Genomic DNA, 24,749 nt, shown 5'->3' on the forward strand with positions numbered 1-24,749 from the left:
TAGGTTTTTTAGTGTTCTAGGTGCTTGGAGTACGGCACATTTCTCTAGGAAATTGTCAGCCAGGCTTTTGCCTTCACTTGATAACTCATATCCTAAGAATAGGACCGTCAGATGGGCAATTCTGGACTTTTTAAAGTTGAATTTGTAACCCTCTGCTGCGAACCCAAGTATTATGGTGTTCACTCTTTTCAAGTGAGTCTCCAAGTCATCATCTGTTAAGTAAATGTCATCGACATAAGATAATGCTTCATCATCATATAGTTGAAGTAATTCTGTTACTCTCGCTGAGAATACCCCCGGGCTGTTCTTGTACCCCTGGGCTAACCGACAGAATTGTTTTTGAGTGCCATTTACTGAGAATGCAGTTAAATATCTGCTCTCTGGTGCTATGTTTTGACAAAAGAATCCATTGGAGATGTCCAAGGTTGTTTTGTATTTTTTGCGCACTATGTTATTCATTAGTGCAGCACTGTGTGAGTTTTGCACTGCAAACGTTTTGCAACATGTGTTAAGGTGTCGGTAATCCAAAACTAGACGATATGAATTGTCTGGTTTGGAGACCGGAAACAAAGGATTGTTCATTTGTGAGGTGCAAGTTTCAATCACCCCCTGGTATTCTAGCTGATCTAGTATTTCATTTACCTGTTTTTTAGCTTCTTGCTTAATTGGGTACTGCCTTTGTGCAGTAGGTTGTGATTTTAACTGGATTTTGTGAGGAGGAGAATCCTCATCCCATCCTACGTGATTTTTATATAAAGCAGGAGCTAGAGCTACTGCCCACTTTCTAGCAAGTGTGTATTTTTTATGAATTGGAATTTGATTTGAGAAGGCAGGCATAATTATTTCTTCGCCATGAGGGCACTCCCTGACAAACTCTGGTGGCCAGTCTTTTTCAGCTAGAAGGATGTCATAACCCTTGGAGAGGTTATCCCAAAATAGTCCCCTTATTTTCCTAGTCTTATCTCCCTCTATACGTAATGTTATCTCGTATATCTTGTGAGGTTTGCTAACCCTGGTGTCTGCAGTTTCCACTTGAAGATATTCATTCGTGTCCACTGTCTCCAGATGATTCATTAGGACTTTGCGAGCTATGCTCACTTCTGCTGCACTGTCTAGCATTGTCTGAGCCCACTCTCCGTTTTTCAGTTGTGTCCTCAGTATTCTCGGCATTGTTAACTACCTTGATACTGGCTACCTTCTTTTTTGGAAATTGTAATTTCTTTTTTAGCTGAGCAGGTTCCTTGTCTTTGGACTTGGCGTGCTCTTCTCTTTGTTCTGATCGTCCTCTTCTTTCCGATTTCTGCGAGGAATTCTGAAAAGATTGAGAGGGACGTGTATCAATGTCTTGATATCTATCAGGTTTTTTAATATTATCCCTATTTCTAAGGTTATATCTATTCCCAGAAGGGTCACTCTGCGGTGACCTCTGTCTTCGGTTTGGAGATTTTTCTCTTCGCCTAGGAGACCTTCCTCTGGACTGGAATTTCTTTTCTTTAGGATTGGATTGTTTGTTTCCATCCCAGTTCTTTTTTGGTGAATTGTTATTAAAAAATATTTTTTCTGGACTTTCAGTCAGTTGCGGTTTTACTGGTATTCCACCTAAACTATCTCTACCTAGTTCCTCATAGGATTTTTCTATGATTCTGGCAATTTCAGCTGGTTGGTCTGCTATATCTGTCTCTTTTAACCTCTGGCGGATCGCCACGTTTGCTGCTTCACCTTTTATATTGGCTAATAATATAGCCGAGACCTGCTTGAAGTCTTTCAGTAATTTCATACCAAGAGTTAAGGCAGGTTCTGGACCGTATTCGTCTTGAATTTGTTTTAGCACATCTGGTATCACCGAAATGGATGGAACACCGTGCGTTTTTGTGTAGATGGAAGCAAAGACTGTACCCCAAGTGTCACAGTCCTCAATGTGTGGTGCGATTCCCATTGGAAGACAGATAGTCAGAATCCTGTGTTTTTCTAGCGGGGTGGTGTCAGGAAACACCGCCTCTATTTGGGTAATTTTCTGTGCCAACCAGAATGGTATTTGTTCCCGTTTAGCCGGTACTTTACCTAGGCAGGATTGGATGTTCTGTGGTGTAATTTTATTTGTGTTCCCCTGGTGAGGGGTCAGCTGTGGAAGTTTAATCGCTGGCTGAATTGTTGAAGTCCGCATTACATATTGGACTAATTGTCTATGAATTTTTAGTAATTGTTTTAGCTGTATTAACAGCTCTCCTGTAGACATCCCTTCGATGTCTGGGTGTGGTGTGTATCCGGCTAAGACCGGCCACGTTGCTCCTGGTCTACCTAAAGGACCGAGCCTGGTGATGTGATTATTATGTTTTAGGGCGCCATCAAATAAGAGCAAATGCTCTTGGAATTTGAGTGGTACTTCCACCTCCTCGAAAGGAGTGTACATTTCAGGAGGTTCCTCTATTTTGTAGTAGTGGAAGTACTTTGTTACAGCATTTGCTGCTGGAAAATGTATCCATGAATAGTATACCTCTGTCTGCCGATATTCGTGTGCCTCAATTACGAATATGACTGTGCCACCTCTAGGTGTCAGTCCATTTTCTATAAGTTTTAAGGGTATAGATCTCCTTTTGATGACCGGAATGAGTATTATATCCGCGTCTGCTGCTTGCATGGTAGCATCAGCATCTGCGAGTTCAGTTGCTAATCTAACTGCCTCTCTTTCATCATCACTCTCTGCCATTTTACCGACAGGAAACTTATGTCTTTTGTTTGCAGATCAGGTTTCTTATGGAACAAAGACTAGATGCACAATATTTTGGAACTGTTTATCCTTCAACGTTGACTATACCAAGAACCATACATAGGAGTTCCCTCCTGCGAGGTCTGGCGGATATAACCTTTCACCCACTCCAGACGTCTTTGGAGTATTTGGGAAAAGGGGTCTGAGTGAGAAAGCACGACTGAGTTACTCTAAATGTCTTACGTTAGTTTTATCGCCCTTTCCAAACGCGTTGGGCGCCATGTAGTGTAGTTCCTATCTTCCCAATAGGCTCTGCGCATTGGAATAATACCTACAGCAGTAAAGGCCTAGACCAGACGTTAACTAGGTCTACTACTGTCGATACTAGACTTAAAGTTTTGGGTTTGCCAGCGTAGCTCAGAGTTCGCTAGAAACTTTCTCGAATGTTCAAGGAGGACTTAACTTCCCTGATTAGACAAGAAGGGATTTAGTTTCTGACAACCATAGAACATGACAACTTTGCTCTCCCCTAATCAAGAGTCAATCTCGAGAGTCGTGTGAACAAAAGGCAAATTATTTTACTCAGTCAGTACGTGCATTCTTAGTCTCATCAGAATGTAGAGAAAAGGAAGAGACGGGTGTGTTCAATAAAAAGGTGTTATTTATTGATCAGTCTCTTTTCTCATACAAGAGAAATGAATCGATATTATTGCAATACTTATAGTTAAGTAAAGTGCATACATTAAAAGCAATAGTATAAAATAATACTGTAAAAACATTGATATGGTTTCTAAGCCATAAGATGTTTTAAAATCAATAAAATATATTACATACACATATACATTTGACTAAACGTACTCAACTGGTGTTTCTAGATACGCCTACCCCGTGTACCTGACCTAAGTCTAATACGTGGGCGGGAATAGAAAGTTACAGTTTAAGTTAAGTTTGTTTTTGCCAAGTGAATAACTAAAGAATTCTCTGTGAGGGGTTATTCAGTTCTGTACCTGGAAGTTAGGATGAATGAGGAATAGTATCTCTCTCTCTGGTCTCGATATTCCAGGCTGCCTGCGAGGGCTACCCGGAAACGCCGGTGCTGGATTCTCGGCAGGAGAAAGCAGCGCGTCTCTCAGCGCGTCAGAAAGGCGGGGCTGCTGCCAGCGGGGTCTGCTCTGCTCTCGGCTTCGGCAAGTATGGCTGCTCCGTCTCGTCACCACGCGTGTGTTTGCATATGGCAAGATCGGTAATATTTATACCTTTAAGGTGCCGAGATTGACGTAAGGATGGACATAGATACGTCAATAAAGATGTCATACGACTTTCTCGTTAGCACATTCTTTTACTAAAGTTCTCGGTGAAATCAAAACAATGGCCGCAGGGTTTTGCCCAGGTTGTCATAGGTTTGATTTGTTATGAGAACTCCGTATGCCTTATCAGGGGCTGGAGGAGTATCGCTTGTCTAATTAGATCGGAAGCGTTATGACCTAATCAGATAACACGTTCCTGTGCCGTAGTGTGACTGCGTCAGATAACGGTATCTGCATCATGGGGATTTTCTGCCTCATGGGCTGACTGCTAGTTAACTTGTTGGTTTGTTTAACTAGAATAGGGTCAGGAATAGGGGGATCGATTCAGAACCGATAGGAATACATGACAACACTATCTTGAACCGTGTGTTAACCGAGAGATGGGAAAACAGATTGTCTGGGACTGGGCTAGCATGACGCTCAAGTACTTGATTTATATAACATTGAGCTTACCTGGTGAGAACATGTCACAAAGAACAAGCCTCATATCCATTGTTTTCTTTACTTGTATTGTTTTTTCTATTTTTTTTTAACTAACCAGAGAGATGAGTGACACATGAATCACACAAAATAACATGTTCATAGTTTTACTGTTAGAGGCTGGCTCATCTCTGTGAAAAAAGTCAATGTGGTATTAACCTGTTTAATTCACCAGTAAAGGTATCTTCGTATGAACAAAGCACTGTTGCGCCTTTAATTTGACTAGTGGCAATCATACTCTCCAAATGTAGTAGTAGATTAACCAAATGTGGTGCACATTCTTCTATAATGATTTGCCCCTTAATGAGAAAGTTAAATCCCTGTTAAAACGTATATTAATATTTACATTTGGTTAAGCAGCGTCTGGTAGTGTTACACGTATGTGTCAGGGCAGTTTTCTTGGGCCTGTGGAACTCTGGGGAAACAAAGCAATGCTTGTAAAAAAATGTGTCTATTGTCTCATTGAGCATTGGCTTTCAGGGAATAGCAAGGACAAATAGTCAAGGGAAGATGTGACCTGAGGTGAAGAGTGGAAACAATATCTAGGATCAGGTCAATCTTAGGCTTAAAGATGATTATAAATAAGAGAATAGTCAAGGACTAGCCCTTCTGCAAGTAATATTCGGTCTAGTGCTATATAGTGAGGAAACCCCACTTCACCCAGGCAGTGGGTGGACATTAGTACCATGCAGTGGTCGAAGTGGGGGGAAAAAAGGTAGGGGAACTGAGGGCGGAGAATCAGAGGGCGAGAATAACCTGTGGGTTGGGTCAGTGGGGGGATCAGAGGTGTGGCAGAAAGAGCAAAATATCCCAATTTTTAGTATTTGTTTGCCATTTCACTAACCGGTTACAGCTTATTACGTTATTTAATTTAACTAATGGATACACATGTTTATTTAAGGTGTAATATGAGTTATTGACATTAAATACATTCACAAAGTGGGATTAGTTTCCAATTACAGAATGTCCCAAATATCCTTAAAAGTGGAATCGCGAGCCATTTGTCTCCCAGCCGGGAGTTTCTGTCATCAGCACTTCTCCTACCTTTTTCCACAAGAGCAGTTCAAACATGAATGACAAAATATCCTAGTTTGCAAATGTTTTCCACATAATTATGGCTCTGCCATATTTGCCACATAATACATCATCTGCTTCATAATCTAACGATGTTAACTAATGAATTGTTTATAGCTCAAACGGATCAAAAGTTACAAAAAAATGTGACTTGTGCTGCTGTGAAGTGGAGGTCCCTTTGCAAAGGTTGACTGGTCACCTTTCTCACTGCTGCGGATGTATGTTCCACTGGCACTAATAAGGAAACATCTTGCCAGAGACTGTTAGCATGTGTAAAAATGTCAAAATAATAAAGTATCAGAAAATGTACAGCACCACTAATACCAGTGTAGGGTGTCAGAGCACTTTACATCCTACATTTTACACAGAGACAATCAATCATGCGTGTGTAAATCACTGTATAGGAAATGTTACATATGAAAAAGGACTACAAGGTGTAGGAGTCGAGTCACATGACAACCATACTAGTAGGCAGCATAGTTTAATAGTGATTGGTCTGGAGAAACACAAATTCAGAATGTAAAACGTAATACCATGGTCGGGGGTTCTCTTTAATAATCAGAATTGAATTCTATCCAAATGAACCCTCTTTGCAACATTAGGATAATCAAAGACTGGGAAAAAACCATGACGCTCTAATTTATACCTTGCAGTTTGCATGCAGCTCCTACATGACAGTTAATAGCTCACTGTTCTAGGTTAGCATTTTAACTTATTAACTGCAAGTAACAATAGTGTCTCTCTGACAAAATCAGTAACCCACTGTCCTATTTACATTATGTGTACTTTGTGATCTGCATGGCACATGTTCTTAGCAGCAGGCACATTAACCCTCTGTTCTTCCTTTCCATGAGTCAAAACCTCCACTTGACAAAACTTCATCTCTCTCTACTAATAACATTAATCACTGGAGTTATCAAGTGCTTAAAAAAACATATTATATTTGCAAACACGACGCCCCCACCTGAAGTCAGCAGCTGGTGAAGTCGCACTGCCCTAGAGCCACCCTGCTCAATGGTCCTGTGACCTCAGTGACAGAGTCACTGTCACTCCATTGCGTGCTGCTTCATAGGCCTGCCTGCAAGACTGGAGGTGAACTTCAGAATGAATTGTGGCGGACAGGCCTTCAAGGTTAACCCACATTTGCCACTGCTAGGGTCCACCTGCTGGTGCTAAGGCACCAGGGCTTTTAAGATATTGTGGGCTTTCTAAGGTCTAGTATGGGAATGTGCTCCCTCAGGGGGAGTGGTCTGGTGGACTGGTCATGAAGGCTGAACCTGGTACCCCAGTTCCAAATTCAGCAGCTATGACCATAGTGCCACATCCTCTCCCCACTGAACACCATACTGCCCCACTGAGAGAAACTTGCACTGCACCGACCTGCTATAAACACCTGGATGTGACTCAATTCAAATTACGCACTAGACAAGAGCAATATGCTGCCTAAATAAAAATTAACAACATCCTAGAAAAATAAAACACTCATAAGGGAATGTAAGATTAAGTAAAGCATGTGAAATGTAAGCAGGAACAACATGGATACCTTTTTCGGTTTACAACTCATTATTCAGTGAGGGCTTTTGCCTGAAGAGTTAAGGTTATGACTACAGGGCCCAAAAGGGACCCGTTTTAATGCCCATTGCTTATATCCCTACAAAACGTAGGCAATATGGTTTAAAAAGACCACATTCGTAATCGCACAGCCGCTGTACACATTTTGTTTTCCAATTCACCCATCAAGCGGGTATTTCAGTACTTCAAGAGTTAGTGCATTTTCCCACCCAGGGAAAACAATGCTGTTCAAAAAGAGAGAGGAGAAAACAAAAGTAGCGCTTCACTGGCAAACACTGTAAAGTGTTGCTAATGTGTTTAGGTGTGAATAAACAAATCTGGCCGCCTTGCAACCACTCTGTTTTGCTTTAGTTAGTTATTTATTTATTTTTCATATTTTAAATGTTTTATTTCTCTCCACCCCGTGGCTGCACTTAGAAATTGAAAAATGTCAGACAAATACATTTCCAGCAAAAGTGTTTTTCTTTTTTGGATCCATTTCACAGGAGAGCAAACCAGCATTTGCAATGCAATAGGTCTAGCATTTACGCGAGTTTAAGCTATTGGCATTATAAATGACAATGCCTTTTATTTATGTTTTAAAAACCAAAACATAAATAAAATGAATTGCCATTTACAATGCCAATAGCTCAAACTCTCTTAAATGCGAGACCTATTACATTGCAAATGCTTGTTTTACCCGCTATCCATTCTTCCCTTACTCCCCTCTCCGTACCCTCCCTGTCCTTTTCCCTGTCTGGCATCTTCCCCTGCTCACAATTTCCACAGTAATTGCGCCAGCACTCGCGGTTATCCACCATATTTAATTAAAATGGTGCTTTGTATTGCACCTAATTAAAACATCCCTGTCCTAGCTCCCTACCATGTACACATACCATTTAACCGCCTCACTTTTTTTCCCTTTTCATTTACATTTAATTTCTCTTTTCCCCACATCTTATGCTTTTTCCTTTATTTTTTTATGTTCATAAATGTCATTTTTTTTCTCTGAGTAATTACGCTGAGTGATAGAAGCAGCTGGTCGGTCTGGTGCAGCACTGTGTCTCAACATCCTATGACACTTCTCTCCTTTCAACCTGGCTGATACTGTAACCGTTCGAGCATATAGAGTCCATTCTTTCCCACCTAGGCGTTGATCAAGATCCTTTTATGAATTTTGGAGACTTCGGGTGTTTCCAAAAGCAGTTTAGTAAAAATCCTTCAAGAATGGCAATGAATTTCAAATTTATTATATGCCACTTGAGACTTTTAAACGTAGAAGGGAACAAAGAATAAGAGGGTTTAAAAAAAATAGCAATGCTAATACATTCAGCATAACAGGTGCCAGGAAGTTTTGCGATATTTTGTGATACACAGACAGCACAAGCTTTTGTCATTGAACTGATAAATTAAATAAAGTTTTGGGTAAAAAAAGGATGCTCCCCTTACGATGGCGAATTCTGGCACTGGGGGGGGGGGACCTAGTGGTGTTCTTTCGTGATAGGAGTAATGAAATCAGATTTCTTGGCACCTTTGTTGAACTGTGGCCAGGTGAGATGACTTTAAGAGGGACTACCAGCCAGTATTGTGTTTCTCTTTTAACTAGGTCTGAGAAAACAAAGTCCTGCACAGTGGGTCTAAGGTACGGCAGAATTGAAGGCTTTAGGTTTAAGAGGAGAGGGGGAAGTTATAAAGAATGAGTCAGTTCTTGTCAGTTTCGAGATGAGATAATCTATGGAAATAATTTGGTCCTTGGTGAATTTTAGGCATCTAGCATATGGGATGAGGATGGGTGAGATGACTAGACTCCATCACATAGAATTTGGCCCGAGTTAGTAGTCCGTTTGTTGTGTCAACCCAGACACTTATTTAACAGATTGCATGGTGGCCAACTCCAAATGCCACTGAAGACATGTTTTGAGCTATGAAAACCACTTTGCATTGAGTCACTATGAATTTTAATTCTTGTTATTTACAAGCGACCAATGCCGAAAAAGAGGCGCGCACTATGTAAACATAGTGCAGAGATAGCTTCCAAGACTGGGTGAATTCACGTGTTTATGTTTTCTGACTATTCACAACTTTTTGCACTTTGGTAAGACTGTCAGTTCACCACGCACACATCACTTATGAGCTGGGATTCACAGCAGTGTGTAATAAGCATATATTATTCACGATCACTTGACTTCCAATTTCTTTTCGATTTTACGCAATCGCTACACATGCTCATGCTCGACATCTTCTTGGGCACCAGCAATGGATTTTCTACTCTTTCCTACCCACTTCAAGCAATCTGATCATGTATATTGAATGCCATCGGTTTCTGTTTTTTATACAGACTCGAACTTTGTGCATCTGAGCCACATATTCCACATATCTCAAAGAAAGGCACAGCCCGAAATGCATTTGGACAATTGAGTTTATTGATGATGATGGATACAATGTTATAAATATATGGAATATTTCAAGAATCATCTATCCAAAATGAGATTCAATGCATTCTTGTGATGAATTAAAACGTTGAATGACTACAGTTGAAGTATGTTTACTGTGTTAACGAACTCTTAGAACGGTGAAGAGAGTGGATCACCAACCCCATCCTGAGATTTACAATAGTGAGCAAAGGGGACGCTACTCTTGACACGGAAAAAAGGAGTTCAGCTCATTGGTTATACGCCTACGATCAGAAAGCGATATGTTCGTGTACACACATAAATTGACAAAATGGGATCACCCTTACTTACAATTTGGAGTTCATTGTCAACCAACCTGAATGACTAGGTTGGTGACAAATGTATGTGGCGGTAGAGGCAGTAGTCCCTTAAGGCAAGCAAGGAGAGTGTACAAAACCTTTTAAGATTCAGAAAGGTGTTAGGCAGGGTTACGTCCTTCAGGGCACGAAAAATCCACTCGCTCGCTTGCATTTGCGAGCCAGATTCAATTAGGGCAAGCTATTTTTAGGTCCTACTCACCCTTTCTGGCGAGTAGGAAGACAAACTGAGTTTTGACCTCTGTCTCTGAAAGCAGTGAAAATGTGACAAGATAGCAAGATTTAAAGGTATCCTTATTGCTCACAACCTAAATGAGCAATCAAAATGCCTTTAAATCTTGTTAACTTGTCACATTTGCTCCGCTTCCAGATATTGAGGTCAAGTGCATTTCAATTAGGTCGAGTACATTTTTTATATTACTAGACCTGCAGGTCTAGTAAAAATTACATGATTTTTCGAGCCCTGGTCCTTGCCCCATTCCTGTTCTCTTTGTAGTCTAACCACCTAAATACTGTTCTGATTGATAATAGCACGGACGTTCCTTATGCCGCCTCAATCCGTCTACCTATTTTACTATACGCGGATGATGCGGTCCTGATGGCTAGAACGGCGAAGGCCCTTCAAAAATCTATATTGGTCTATTTTTGCAAAAAGCCTAGGCAATAAGCCAATTGAGGAGATGATTAAAATTTATCTAGCAAAAACTGTTTCCATAGCTACTTATGGGGCAGCAGTATGGGGATCACTGCAAGTGGAACAATTGCAAAATATAGAAGACAAGTTCGCTAAAAGGTTACTATCAATCCCTGAATCATGTTCCAATTTCATTGTACTAAAAAAATTAGGCCTACCGTATATCAGTGACACCATTAAGATAGCCCCGTTATTGCTGTGGCTATCTATTTGGAAAAGACATGAGGTCCAAATTATTCAACACATTATAAGGGACATTTGGAAACTTGATCATGCTGCGTTAATTCCATGGCTTACCTATGTGAAACAATCTTTTGCTTCCATTGGTCTGGAAGTTCTCTTTGAAACCCCTCTTAGCTATGCAGCTTTCCCTAAACCAAGATTAAAATATCTTTTCTTGGTGAAAACAAACCAGTTTAGATGGGAGAGGAATATATCAAAATGCACAGTAATTTTATATCAAGCTTCACCGCCTGTGTTGTCCAGATTGTCTTCGTACCTGTTCTTTGTGACGAAGCCCCACCATAGATATTTATTGGTTAGTTTTCGTCTAGGTTATATTCCCTTAATGCTGGGTTATCCATCAAACACTTACTCATTAAACCAACTTTCTGGGTGCCCATGCAATGCTACAGCAAACCAAACAACTTTGCATATTTTATTCTTTTGTGTGTTTTATCAAACAGAGCAGAGAAAGTACATTGTACCATTATTGCGTAAGTTTAGACTAACTGATTATGTTTTAGCTCTTTCAGTCCTTTAACAATTAGAAAGCCATTTGTATGTTTTGTGATTGCACCATTTCCGAAAGCTGCTATAAAAAATAGAAGGTTATCGGTTTTATAAAAATAAAAAACAAAACAGAGTGCAGCAGATATGAAAGTATCTGAATAATTAATGTGAGAGTGCTGTATTTTATACATTTTTTATGGATTTCAAATGTGATTATATTTTATTGAAAAACGAAAAGAATGAATTATTGTATTTACAGTTGTTTACAATGAACGTTATGTACTTTTATGCATTTTTTATATATGCGAATTAAGTTTGATGATGATGATGATGATGACATTTACTATCCGTCTGTGGGCAGGCGGTCTTGTGGTTTACTTGAAAAATGTAGGAAATTTGCACTATTTTGCCAAGTTTTTAATCAGCATGTTGTTAGTGGGAGAACACCAGCAAACCTTTCTAGGAAGTCGCCTACTCGCCCACTACCAGGTGGCACTGGAGGGCATATATAAGAGGTTTCTATTGAAAATAAATGAACACATCTGAGCACAATTAGTTAAAAGATTATGAATCTTGAAGATGGTTCTCGGAATACCATACAGTGCCCTGAGTGTGTTCATCAGGGACTTGAAGGTGTTCTAACAGATGCCCCTTTCAGAGTTTCCACTCTAATAAATGCTTCTGTTAATATAGGACCATATTGGAAGAGGTGATGAGTATTATAGCTTACAGGGTTAACATTAAATATACTAGCTGCATTATCCAGACTCGTCCACACACCTCCCTAGCCCCCTCACCCCCCACTGACAGTAAGAGGGTGATGCCCATTGGTGAGCAGTGTAGTGAGATTTGTGTTATGGTGGCAGATGCCAGTCTACAGTGTACTCTGGGGGTTACCATACTTCATGGAATACAAGTTTTCCATTCCAAGACTTATCTTTTCACGTTTTTCGTTTCAGTTATATTACTTCAGTTGGTCCAACTGCATTCACGCAAGAGGACAATGACCTGAATGCACTTACTTGTTAAATACAATCTTGTTAAATGAAATCCTAGCTACTCAGACATGGTCAATCATTAGGACACACTTTACAAACACTGAAACCAAGCCCAAAAATGTGTGATAATGCTGAACAGTGATTCCCATTCCTGTGTACACTGTATGGAAATGCTCTCACTCAGTTGGTATATTTTGTTTTGTCCTGAAAAATACGTATCAGTTATTTTGGCCTAATCATTACAACGTAGTCAATGATTTTTTATGTCTTTGTAGGGCAAACAGAACTGCTCAGCATCAGCTGGAGATGGATCTTACTAACAAAAAGGTAGCACAGGAAATTGACAGAAAGTGCTTCAACTTAAGGAACACATCAGAAGATATTAGCTATTTCCTAGGAGTAGAAAATGTAGACGCCACGTAAGTGTAAAAGAAAGTGTACTGAAAGTAATTATATGTTTCATACTTGCGCTTTATAGTATATTTTAATTTCAAATGTAGATGCAAGTTTCATCCAAAGTCGTCCTTTTGAAATTCTGCTCCCAAATCACTTAGCAGCACAATCCATGACTTGCCCCTAGCTCAGAAAGCGAAACTCATGTTAAAACTGCGATTTTCTAATGAAATGCTCAACTCATTGAATGGGGCAGTAGGCTCCGGTGATCACAGCTTATGTAATTAATACTGTCAGACCTCATGCAGACGCCCAGGCGGCAGAAAGCGGCTTCTGGACCCCAACAGTGGGGGACAGGGAATTTGCCACTGGTGTCCTCTGGCCTGCCCTACTATGGCTGTGCAAACTTGGCCTAGAGCAACCCCTTCCGCACTTGACTCACAGGGTAGTGTCCAGCCCCTTGTTTATCTTTTCAAAGAACAACATTACATTTAATCACAAAGCTTTACTAAATACTCCTCAGTGCAGTGCATTATACCTGTAAGTGTCACAGGGTAGGGTAGGATTCAAGTTTGTGGTCCTACAATTCCCCGCTTCCTCTCTAATTATTTTCTTGGTGGCCCCTATCCTGTGAGCCTTCGAGTCTGGGAAATCAGTATATGGAGTGAATCAAGTGCAGGTGCAGACGTTTCTTGCTCATGGTCAAATAAGCACTCAGTATTCTATCTTACCCACTTGCAGTACTGGAATGGCAAGTTGAAGACCTTGAGCTGCCTGTCACTTGAAGGCTCATGAGGCTCTCTTGCATGTCTCCTGTGGGACTACAGTGAGAATCAAGTTTGATGGGCTGCAGGGAAACCCTGTTGCATTACACGTCCATCTGCATGGCAGTCTCTGATGATTGCTGTGATGGGGCCCCACAGAGGTAGAGGACAGTTGCAGTCCGGATTTTGCCAACAGTGGTCACAGGAGTTGTGACCCCAATTGGTGAACTGGCAGGTGAGGCCCCGGCCTCACCTACAACAATCTTGGAAGTTGCAGCCACAATCTTGGCCTATGATGATTATTTAGTTGCTGTCCTTATCCAGGCCTATGGGGATCATGCAGTTGCAGCTCTGTCTGGGTCCCTTTGGTGCCTCTGAGCAGCCATCTAAGCCTAAGTCCTCCTCACTTTTGTGTATGGAAAGAAAGGCAGGGGTGCCAGCTTCGGCCTTCCTTTTTGAGCTTTAAACCTCATCCCATCTCAGAAATTAAGCCAGGGCTTTGTTCCCTGTTGGCTACTAAATCTATCCAAGCACCTCTGCAGCTTGGATGGCAATTTACTGGGAACTGGTTTTATTATTGTCATCTCCTGAATGGTATCTCCCAGAGAGTATATTCTCCTTGTTTGTTGCCTGGACCTGCCCCACGCCGTTTGCTGTTTTAATTTGTCTGACATAGGGGGAAAGTAATTCAGTTTTACAGTAACATTTAAATCAGAATATGCACTTCTTGATGGCCAGGCGAGCATTAATTGATCTTCTGTTATCCTTATACCACTTATACAATTTTTCCACCCTCAAATTTTGAGTCGTGAAAAAAAAACATTTCTGGGTAACACTGTACAACTTGACCTTGTTAACTAATAGACACTTTGGGACTGATTACGAGTCTGGCGGTGCGGGAGTGGACCGCCACATTGGCGGGCTGCTCTGCCAAAGCCGTGGTCCCACTGCTTGCCAGATTAGGAGTTTCCTCATGTCTGGCGGGCTTTTCTATGGCGGTCCCACGGTGGTGCCTCTGAAAATGGGCACCGCAATCGGAAGGCCAAAAATATTTCCTGCACGACATGGACTGTAAAGTCCATGCCGTGCAGGAACTTGGGTACATGCACACAGGGGGTACATGTTTTGCCCCCCTGCATGCATCCCTATGCACATAGGCTTGTGTTTCAGGACCGCCAGCCTTTTCACGGAGGAAAGACCTCCATGCCACCGCTAGCGGTCCTAAAACTTGCAATATGCATGATGGCACCATCACCATATTACTGTGGCCCAGACCGGAGTTCCACCGCCAGGGAATGGCGATTCCCTGGCGACTGCGGCATTGCAACTTTGGCTGTCAGACTGCATGTGTGGCTGTGGCTGGACCACCACTAATGCGCCCTCGTGAGTCTGGTGGTCCTTAGACTGCCAGACTTGTAATTGGGCCCTTTGTGTTGAGAAAGCTTGATATTAAAATATTTAAGCAGCAGAAAATAATAGCAAGGTGTCAAGGAAAGGAAATGTTCGTTTGCAGCAAAAAATATTGTCAAATTGCTATAAATAATAATTGTGTGGTCTGTGTGCTGTGCTTGTGGTTTATCTGTGTGTGTGTGTGTGTGTGTGTGTGTGCATGTGTGTATGTGTGTGAGAGAGAAAGATCCCGAGGCATCTGAGAAGCTGGGCCGTCCCTGTCATTTTTTCTCTTTAATCCCAAGTATTCCCAGAATTTTTTCTTCTTGAAAAAGTATGTGGTACTCCTAATAAAAAGGTGCAACCTGATGCTCTTTAGTAGATGTATCTACCCTCAATTAGTCTCCCCTTTCCATAATCTCCTGTAGCCCCTGATGGCCTCTGCACACGTTTTGGCTGGTGGCAGCATTTTATAGATTATTGTACAAGTGGCACAGCTGTCTTTACGGTTACCCTTTTCTGATAGTGAATATAATTGTTTTAGGTTGATGATTGTAAGATGGAGGAACACTATTTTCCAAAGAGAACAATATAGGCAACCCTATTTCCCATGTTATCTTTATTCCTGTTCTTTGCAATCTTGGAACCTCTTGAAAGAATACACATGCTCTCCCACCAAAACTGGCCCTTGAAAGTACCTGATCATCTACATGTAGATATTGGCCACCACACTAGTTTCTGGAAAGAGGTCTCTTGCCCAGAATCACCCTTGAAGATGGAACATTGGCCTCAGCTGGATTTGTTGTATTTTTAACTTTGATGGAAAGTGATCTGCAGTGGGTTGTTGCTCAACTGCCTGGACTGGTAAATATAAACTGTGGTTTCAGCCTAGCTCACTGATCATAATTTTGGAACCATTCCTGCTTGGATCCCGTTACTGTTGGTGCTTTCAGAACATGGAGCTGAACATGGAGTTGAGTGCTTCCTGTATCCTTTGGGTAGGAACAAGTCTGAAGTCCCTGCTGAATCTCTGCTGGCTTGCCCTGCTGCTGGTTCTGACCTTCCCTGCACAGAATTTACCAGCCAGACCAAAGAGCCTAAAGAAAGCAGCAAAACACCTTGAAGCTCTCTACTCCTAACCTGTAAACATACAGGATCAGTTGTACTGTACCTCAACTCATGCTACACCCCCTCCATTGAACTAATCCTTGAAACCCCATCCAGGTCTACTAGGCCTCCCTCTTGGCTTCAGATACCTGGCTTTGGCTGACCTCAACCCGCCTTTGTATCGGGAATCTTCATTTTGGGCATCATGTTTACCTTTATTTTTCTCCCCACACTGTCACCCCTCCTTGCAGGGATTGTGGCCCCTGTACCTGTTGTGCTGGGTGGCCTGTCTGTGGTTGCTGCTGCCTTATGCTTTCCCAATTACTTGATCCCTGCTATGGTTGTGTGGCGGCCGGTGGACCTCCCTGTGACTTAGTGTATGACAAGTTCTGATTACCCTGTGCTTGGTACTTAGTAGAGATGCTCATGGGGTTTTGTGGTGGCTGGTGCTGGCTCTCTAACCTCTGCTGCTTTTGCTGCCCATGGAAGTCCTTGTTCCAGCATGCCTCTACCAGGTGACCCCTCATATGGCAATAGTAGCATTGTCTAATGTCTGGTTGTGACCACACTCCCTAGCCTCCACTACCATAATCCGTTCATGCTCCTGAACTACCTGTTTGGAACTCTCTAAAGTTTTCAGGTGGAGCCCCCATTGTGACTGGTGCCATATGCACAGCTGCAGCCATCTCTGCCACCTCGAGGGCCGTTTTTTTCTACTTTTGCTGCACTCATTTTGTTGTATCTCTTTGGGTTTGCTCCTGCTTCTCTTTATCCTTATCTTACTTTTTCTTGTGGCAGTGGAGTATGTGAACTTGTATCCCCCACCAGGGTTTGGTATCTAAACCAACTGCGCTATCCAGCCTGCTCTGTGTCTCGGTGGGTAACCCTTTCTTCAAAATGTTATATAAAAATGTGACTTGTGGGCCTGTATTGGTCCACGGCTGTCCGATTTATCCCCGTCTTTCCCTAATTCTATTTAGGAAATCTTTTATGTTTTCCTCTGGCTTCATAGTCTCTGCCATTAGCCCTCCTACATCTGAGCGGTCAGGGAATATTTCTCTTAAGGCGGTCCAGATCAGATGCCTGTGCATTTTAAATGCAACACCGTCATGCTGGGTGCTTGTTAGCAAGATTGCTGCAATGCGAGTTTGGGGGAACACTGTGTTAGTCTGCTCCCTAATTAGACTGCTTAGCAGACTTTTAATGTTTCTTATCGCTAGGCTTATAACTGCTGTGTTTTTCTTGAAGCATGTAATCCATTCCCCTGCCCCATCCAGAAATTACTGTTACTTTGATCTCAACCCTTCTTTGTCCATCTGGGCCCATGGAACGCATACAATCGATACCGCGACCTTCTGTAGTATCGGTCACACTTTCATTCTAGGTGACTCTGTGGGTTTCTCCTCAACATAGCTTTACCATTTTGTGTGGCATTTCTACATCTACAGTAAGTACCGACTAGGGTTTCCTCCTTCATGCCTTATGCAGTCTTCTGCTACTGCCATGTCCACTGGCTCAAATGATCCTTCCCTCGGCCAAGACCTGTCATATTGGTCCCTCTCCTTAGTTCAGTCTGCTAATATGTTGCAAAACGAGCATGCAAAAGTCTTGCTTTCTTTTTTAGCTATTATTTTCCTTGGCGTTAGTTTATCATTGTTGTGCACCCGTGGGGAGCAACACGTATCCTTGTCACTGCTTTCCTTGCCTGCATGCACAGGTTTTTCCTACTTCACGGGTGGGTAAGCACCAGGCTGCCTTGTTCCTTTATTTCTTGGTCAGACCCTCTAGTATGACTGGATGATGTGGCTCTGAGCCCTGCTAGTAGCCTTTAATCTACTTCTGACTCTTCCCAGCGTTATGCCCAGTAACTAGCCCCGCTTTCCTCATGAAAAGAGTGCTTTGTCCTGTACTTTCACTCCATCTCCTGGTTGCAGCCCTTTCTCTCTCGAGCATCTGCTCATGCCTCTCTTCCTCGTGCCATCCCTGTCTCTTTCGCTCAGAACTACGTGCTGTTTATGTTAGCCTGGATTCACTTTCAAATTCGTTCTCTGTTTCCTCCTTGGCCGCTTGGGCACCCTTTGTGAGTGGTGTATGTGGGAGACGCGCTGGGGAGGAGGCTGATGCCTCGGAGGCCTTTGCGGCCCTGAGGGGGTCCCTGCCTCCCCACCTAATTTGCACTTTCCTTTTTCCCCCCTGCTGGCTGGTGAGGCGACAATGTGTCAGGCACCTGAAACAGACTCGTCGCTTGGATGCTGCCTAGACTCCAGGATGGAGGTGAGCTGGACGCCTCGGTGTGGGAACTGTGGCACCTGTGGAGGTCGGCAACCTCCTTCTTTGCTTGCTCCCCATCTCCCTGTTGGCTGATGCGGCAGTGTGGGGTCCGGTTGCCAGATAAGACCCTGGCTCGGCCACTGGGTGGAGATTACTCACCTTCCTGCGGGACTGCTGCCCTGGCCCAGGTTCCGGCACCTGCTGTTTCTCCGGCCAGTGGTGACATCCCTGGGCCTTCAAGGCTGTGGCTCATATTGGAGAGCTGCCGTGTGGAGGCACGGGGTCGGATCGGGCCATGACTCCGCTGGCACAGGTACTGGTGACTGCCTCCCAGATTGTGGTCGCTGGTGCAGCACTGGACATGCGGGCTGGCTGGGTGAGCTTGCCTGCCTAGTGGGGCACCTGTGGTGCCTGTAGAGGTGAGGACCGGCACCTGGGAGGCCCTGGTGGAATTGCTGCCTGTCATATTCCTACGATCCCTGTCTGCTGGCCAGCGAGGTGGTGTGTAGCTCGAGGGTCAGATCGGGCCCAGGCCTTGTCGTGCAGCAGGGAATTTTCATCTTCCCTCTAATCGGTTGCTCTGGCCCTAGCAGTGATGCCTGCTAGTGGCGGTTTTGAGCTGATTGTCGCTGGGGCCCTAGCCACAAGTACTATTGGGGGAGACACAGGGCTTGATAGGGCCTGTTCCCCTACTGATATGTGAACTCCTGTTTGCCTCCTCCCTAACTGTGGCTGTTACTGTTAGCTCCTGAGGGAGTGGTTGGGACCTGTGTGCTGTGGCAACGCCTGGGCCCCTGCTGCGGCCTGTTACTCTGAACTAAACCCTCATGGCTGCTTGGTTCTTCGGCCAGTGGGGGCCCCCCCTCTGTGTACTAGGCCTAACATTTCAGTGCAAGGGCCTAACTGGCGAAGTAACACGTGGTGGTTGGTGCACTGCGTCTGGCTTGACCCTGCTGTGGCCCCCTCCACCTGGTGACTGGTGGCATTCTCCTGACTCTTCGGGCCGTGGCAAACTGTTGGTCTCTTCACCTTGCTCATTAACCCCTTGACTTCTGGGGTAATTCCCCCACGGTGCTGGGGAGAGTGGGGGGTCCGCGTAGCCGCTGTGCTCATGACGAGCTCAGCTCGTCATGACTCACAGTGGAGCTGAGCTGAGCTCGCCACAGACCCGACCACTGATTAATTCTCCCGCACAGGCGGGGAATTAGCCGCGCGTGGGCAGGTCGCGGCCGTTATGTCGAGCTCAGCTCGTCATGAACACCGCTTCACTGTGACTCATGACGAGCTCAGCTTGCCATGAGCATGGAAGGTGGTAATGATGGATCGTCTGCGCTCAGCTGCTCAGGACGCTCTGTCGTGACCATTGGCGGCTCACTCCACGCCTCCTGGAAGCACCCTGACACTAGAATCTTTGGGCCATGCTGCATCACTATAAGGCAAACTGGACTCTGGGGAAGCGGCGATTGAGGTGGCCAAAGAGCGCTCTCACACATTTTTGGAGGATAAGATAGCCACAGTGGCCACCGACCTCACACCGCTGCATCCTGACCATCGATCCCTGGTTGACAGAGTAGGTGTGGGAGAACAAGACCTTGCCTCCTTAAAACCCCAGAAACAATGCACGCATTCCCCTGAGGAGTCACTTTTGGAATACATTGATACCTTGGAGCGGAGGGCAGAGGACGCAGAGGGACGGTTCAGGAGAAACAATATTCGAGTGTTGGGCCTCTCTGAGGGGGCGGAGGGCAGAGATGCAGTACAATACATAGACCATTGGCTAAGAGGCCTGCTTCTCTCACTTGCCTTTTCACAGTACTTTACTGTAGAACGGGCACACTGGGTCCTGGCTAGGGGACCTCTGCCTGGGACTGGTCCCTGCCCAGTGGTACTTAGACTGCTACACTTCTGTGAACGTGACTCCATCCTGCTTGAATCCAGAAAAATTCCTGAGATCAAATTAGCCAATGTGAAGGTGTAGCGGTAAGGAAGGAGCAGGTGACAGATCAGGTTGTTTTAACTTGGGTTTTATTTTAACAAGTCTCTTCTTTTGAGACGCCAGAGTCAATACTCAAGGTATCAGGCCTTTAGTTCCCTTCCTGTTTTGTTCACAGGCTCAGATTCCATCTTCTTCGCTCCTGCTTCTGGTCTTGTCTCAGTCCTGGCGGGAGGCTCTGGAAACCAGAGAGAATATGATAGACGTGAGGGCCGGTATTCAGGTTATCAATTGGGATGGGGAAGTGAGGGACCACCACTGCTCTGCACACACGCTTGTGACGTGAGGGTTGGTGCTGGGGAAAAGGTCTCACGCGGGATGTATGGGGCGACTCTAATCACTAGCATTTGCCTTCCTCCCCCCATCCCTTGACACAGTCCCGTACCTGTTTAAGCAACGCTCCTCCGGAAGTGTGGCTGGGAGCTAGACGGGAACTTTGGCGTCCTGGCTCCCCGGGTCTTATTTCTTCTTTCGGGTTTGACACTCTTGACGGACGTTTGTCCCTCGGCGTCTCCCTGTAGCTCTCCTCCGACTCCAACTGCGCGCCCACCCAGCATCTTCTGGGTTCCTCTTCTGCTTGTCAGGGATGACGACGAAGTCCTGGGCAGAGCCTTCCGGTGAGCATATCCAGATAAAGGGGCTGGGGCCGTAATACACTGAGTCAGTATCATGCGTAGCATTCCCTTCCGCATTCCATTTGTCAGTCTGTGAAGAAAGGAAAGGGGGCGTTGCAGGGGGCACAGACCACCAGTCCCCAGCGTGCTCCTGCTCCCCCCGAGTTAGCACGGAACCGTTACAGAAGGTTATGATCTTTCTGGACTATATCATTGCGACCCAACGCCAACATAGCACCTTTCTGGCAGTAAAGTGCCTGTTTGTGAATTGAAATTGAAATAGTTGCTGTTATTCCTGGTGAGGCATCAAGTGGTTGTCAACACACCTGATGAAGTTTAGTACAGGCTTGAAATCTACGGCCCTCATTCTACTGTCACATTGAGATCGGACACGAGGAGCTGTAATGAATGTACTTTTCGCAAAAAGGACATATCCTAACCCCAACACTCCCTTAAGCTGAGGTAAGACACAACACTCCCTTAAGGCGAGGTTAGAAAAACCAATCCAAATGTATGGAATATAACACACATCAGTTTATTAATACAATACTTCAAAAGGCAGGCCGAATATATCAGTCATGGCAGACTCCCAAGTATCGAATGGATGATTGAAATAAACTGTCAAAATAGAATGCAATATGTACAAATAGTGAAGAATAGCAAACAATAGAAAAGAAAGAGAATAGAAATTGGTTAGGGACACCTCACCGACTGGCTTTGCAACATCCTTGCCAACTCAAACTGGGGAAGTCCGTTCAACAGCCCAGGTAAGTGTTTCAGTCAGGACTCAAGTTCCGTAAACTTTCCACAGCACTACGTCTATTCCGTGGTGAACTTCCACCTGGCCCACGAAGGCTCCCAGCTTTAATACCATTACTGACATGAAGCGAAGTTTCTAGCAAGCCTCGCCCCCTCTTCATTGGAAAAACCTGAGCTGACTGGTACCAGTCTGCATCAAGGCCAAGACGGTGGCTGGCCAAGTCCCCGTATTTTGACTCTGAGACAGAGTTGTACATCCCACAGATAATATCCAGTTCACTCTGGTCGGTGAGGTGCGAAAAACAAGTGCGGAGCGAAAAACATGCCCTCCCCACTTTGCAGCAACGTGCGAGCACAGAACATGGCGTCAGTTATGAAAAAGGGAGTCAGTTATGCAAGCGCTGTCATGCACATAGAGAAGCTTAAAGCAGGGTGGAGTTAGAAAGCAAGATGACATGAGGCCATGTCAAGGCCAATAGTAAGCACTGTCGTGAAGCAAGGTACAGTCAAAAAAACAGATGACATGAGGCCATGTCAAAGCTAATAGTAAGTAACTCATAATATAAATGTACTGTTCTATTCTGTGACGGCTCCCACTGAGCAGACACATGCAGAGCCGTCCTACATTAAGGCTAAGATAAAATAACACACTAAAGTCAGTTTAAGATGTTAGTAGTTGACGGTCATCATAGGATGCTTAGCCACAAAAGTGTCTCATTCTCTACAGGGGCGCTCTGGAGGTCGCTGCCACCGCTGTTGCTCTGGGTCATGCCGATCTTCGGTCCTTAAATCGACACCCGATTTGGAGCAAATAATTACAGAGTGGAGCAGGGTGTTGAAGCAGACTGCTACCCTAATGGATGAGGCAAGACATTCAAGCCCTACTGATGACTTGCCCAGGTCATCAATCATTGAGGGCTCAGTTGCCACCTGGCCATCGTGGGATAACTCTGTGCCCCCTCCAGAGATGAACCTACAGACTGCTGGTGACATCATTTGAGCTGACCTTCACCTTACCTACCGTTTCTTCATCATGTGCGGTGAGAAGTGTGACCACCCAGGTCTTGCTTTCTTTATTTATACCCCAAGGGCACATGGAGGCCTGAGTTAATGTAGCTCCACCTTGCATACGTTGTAATCACCTCTTCTTTTGCATTCGAAGGTGCCAATGACAAAATGTATGACTTGCAGGTTACCCTACTGCTTTATATTGGTACACATTGGTACTCTAGAGGGATCGGCTGCCTCTTGTATCTGAACTGACCCACATTGCAAACAGTTTTTGAACTGTATCTTGATGTTTATCATAGCTGGAGTTTGGCAGACACACAGTTGGTGCACTGTACACCCAGAATTCTTTGTTCTATTCTTGTTCTTTTTCTCATGTGCTACTTTCTCATTGTTTCATGCGTGCTGCCTGACCCTTCTGCCCTTGCCCTCACTGCTGGCGGACCCTTGCCGCCGCCTACTTTCTTGAGCTCCACCTCCATCATACTTAATAGCACACATGGCACTCATTAAAATACTCTCTTGGAATGTCCACAGGATACACACCTCTGCGCATAGATATGCCATTTATTCGTAACTTAGCGGCACATAGTCTACGTTGCGCTACTGCAGGAGTGCCAATTAATACGCCCTGAAATGACTAAGATGCAGCGCCGCTGGCGTTGTGAGATTATTGCCTCTAATGTCTCCTCCCACGCTGAGAAGTACTGATTGGGTATGCCCAGGTACGTCATTTAAGCCAGACGACACAGTCATAGACGAAGAAGGCAGATATGTATTTGTGAAAGGCAAGTTGGACAGTCTGCGTTTTTGTTAGGCAGTGTCTACTCCCACAATGTAGGACAAGTGCAGTTCCGGTCTGCGCTTGCTGGTGTTTTGTCGCACTGGAGTGGGATGCTGTGGCTGCTGGGCAAACATTTTAATAGTGTGCTAGATGTTGAACTGGACTGCTCGTCCCCTCCATTGGCCAGTACAGTTGCCTCCTCGAATGCCCGGGTGCTCCATAACTAGATCCGGGATTAGTAGACTTAGGGGGTCGTCGTAATGAGACCGCCAGGGTGTACTGCTTTTATTCTGCGTCCCATTCTCTGCATGTATTGACAGACTGGTTGGTACTTTGGACCTAGCTCCCTATGTCTCGTGGATTGATTATCAGGGCCACATCCACTCTGATCATAAGTACCTGCAGATTGAATGGAATTCTGTCACTGCTCCTGGTCCCATGTGGAGGTTACAGCCGGTGGCCTTGGAAGCCCCCTTCTACCCCCCGGTCGCTACAACCATTGAGGATTACTTTGACCTAAACGCAGAATCGGTCCCCACAAGATCCACAGAGTGGGGGGCCTTTTAAGTGACTCTGATGGGACACTGTATGGGGTTCCGGTGGAGCATTTGCTGGTAAATGTACACAGAAATTACTGCCGTAGAGCAACAGCTTCTCTGCCTTGGGAATGCTGCAGTGCTAGATCCCACAACTAACAATGGTCTGGAGGGTGCACAGCATGAGCGTGTGGCCCTGTTGGAGTGCTTGATGTTTCACATTCAGCTCGGACGGATGCGAGCCTCTGACTGAGCTGGTTCGTTCCTTGCATGGCTCCGCTCTGTCGCTGGCCCAATGCTTTACGCTGAACGCGTCATAGATCATGAACTGGTGTTACACTACACCTCCGTCTACCGTTCGGTTGTCGAGGCTTCCTTGGGCGTTGCTACTTCATTTCTGGCGACTGCGCCCCTGCCTTGTATTACACCTGAGCAGTGGGTGGAATTAGATGAGCTTATCACACTGTTTGAAATTCGGTCAGTGATAAAAGCGCAGGCAACTAGAAGGACCCGGGGCCCTGATGGTCTGCCAGTGGAAGTCTAAAAGCTAATGCTTTGCAGCTGTACGAAGAAGTGCTGGAGCCTTCCTGCCCTCTGGCCTCTCTTCGCGAGGCACTTCTTATCTCGTTACCAAAAGCATTCAAGGGCCCTGGGATCATATCGCCTGTTAGTACTACTCAACACGGACTACAAAATTCTGGTGAAAATACTAGAGGACCATTTGGGCCCACTGGTTTTATAGTTGATGCATGCAGACCAAAATTGATTTGTTCCGGCATGCACATCCTCACTTAATATATGGCGGCTCTTCCGTGTCA

At 44.7% G+C, this 24,749-nt stretch overlaps 1 protein-coding gene across 1 annotated transcript in view; it reads left to right on the plus strand.

Annotated features, from left to right (window-relative positions):
* Positions 1 to 24,749, plus strand: part of LOC144784369 (tektin-3-like) — a 590,516-nt gene that overhangs the window by 288,809 nt on the left and 276,958 nt on the right. Inside the window, exon 4 of the mRNA XM_078663100.1 lies at positions 12,589 to 12,732. Within this exon, the coding sequence (XP_078519226.1) occupies positions 12,589 to 12,732 (144 nt within the window). The remainder of the gene's footprint in view (positions 1 to 12,588; positions 12,733 to 24,749) is intronic.

Source organism: Lissotriton helveticus, chromosome 10 (genome assembly GCF_964261635.1).
Source record: "Lissotriton helveticus chromosome 10, aLisHel1.1, whole genome shotgun sequence".
NCBI lineage: Eukaryota > Metazoa > Chordata > Amphibia > Caudata > Salamandridae > Lissotriton > Lissotriton helveticus.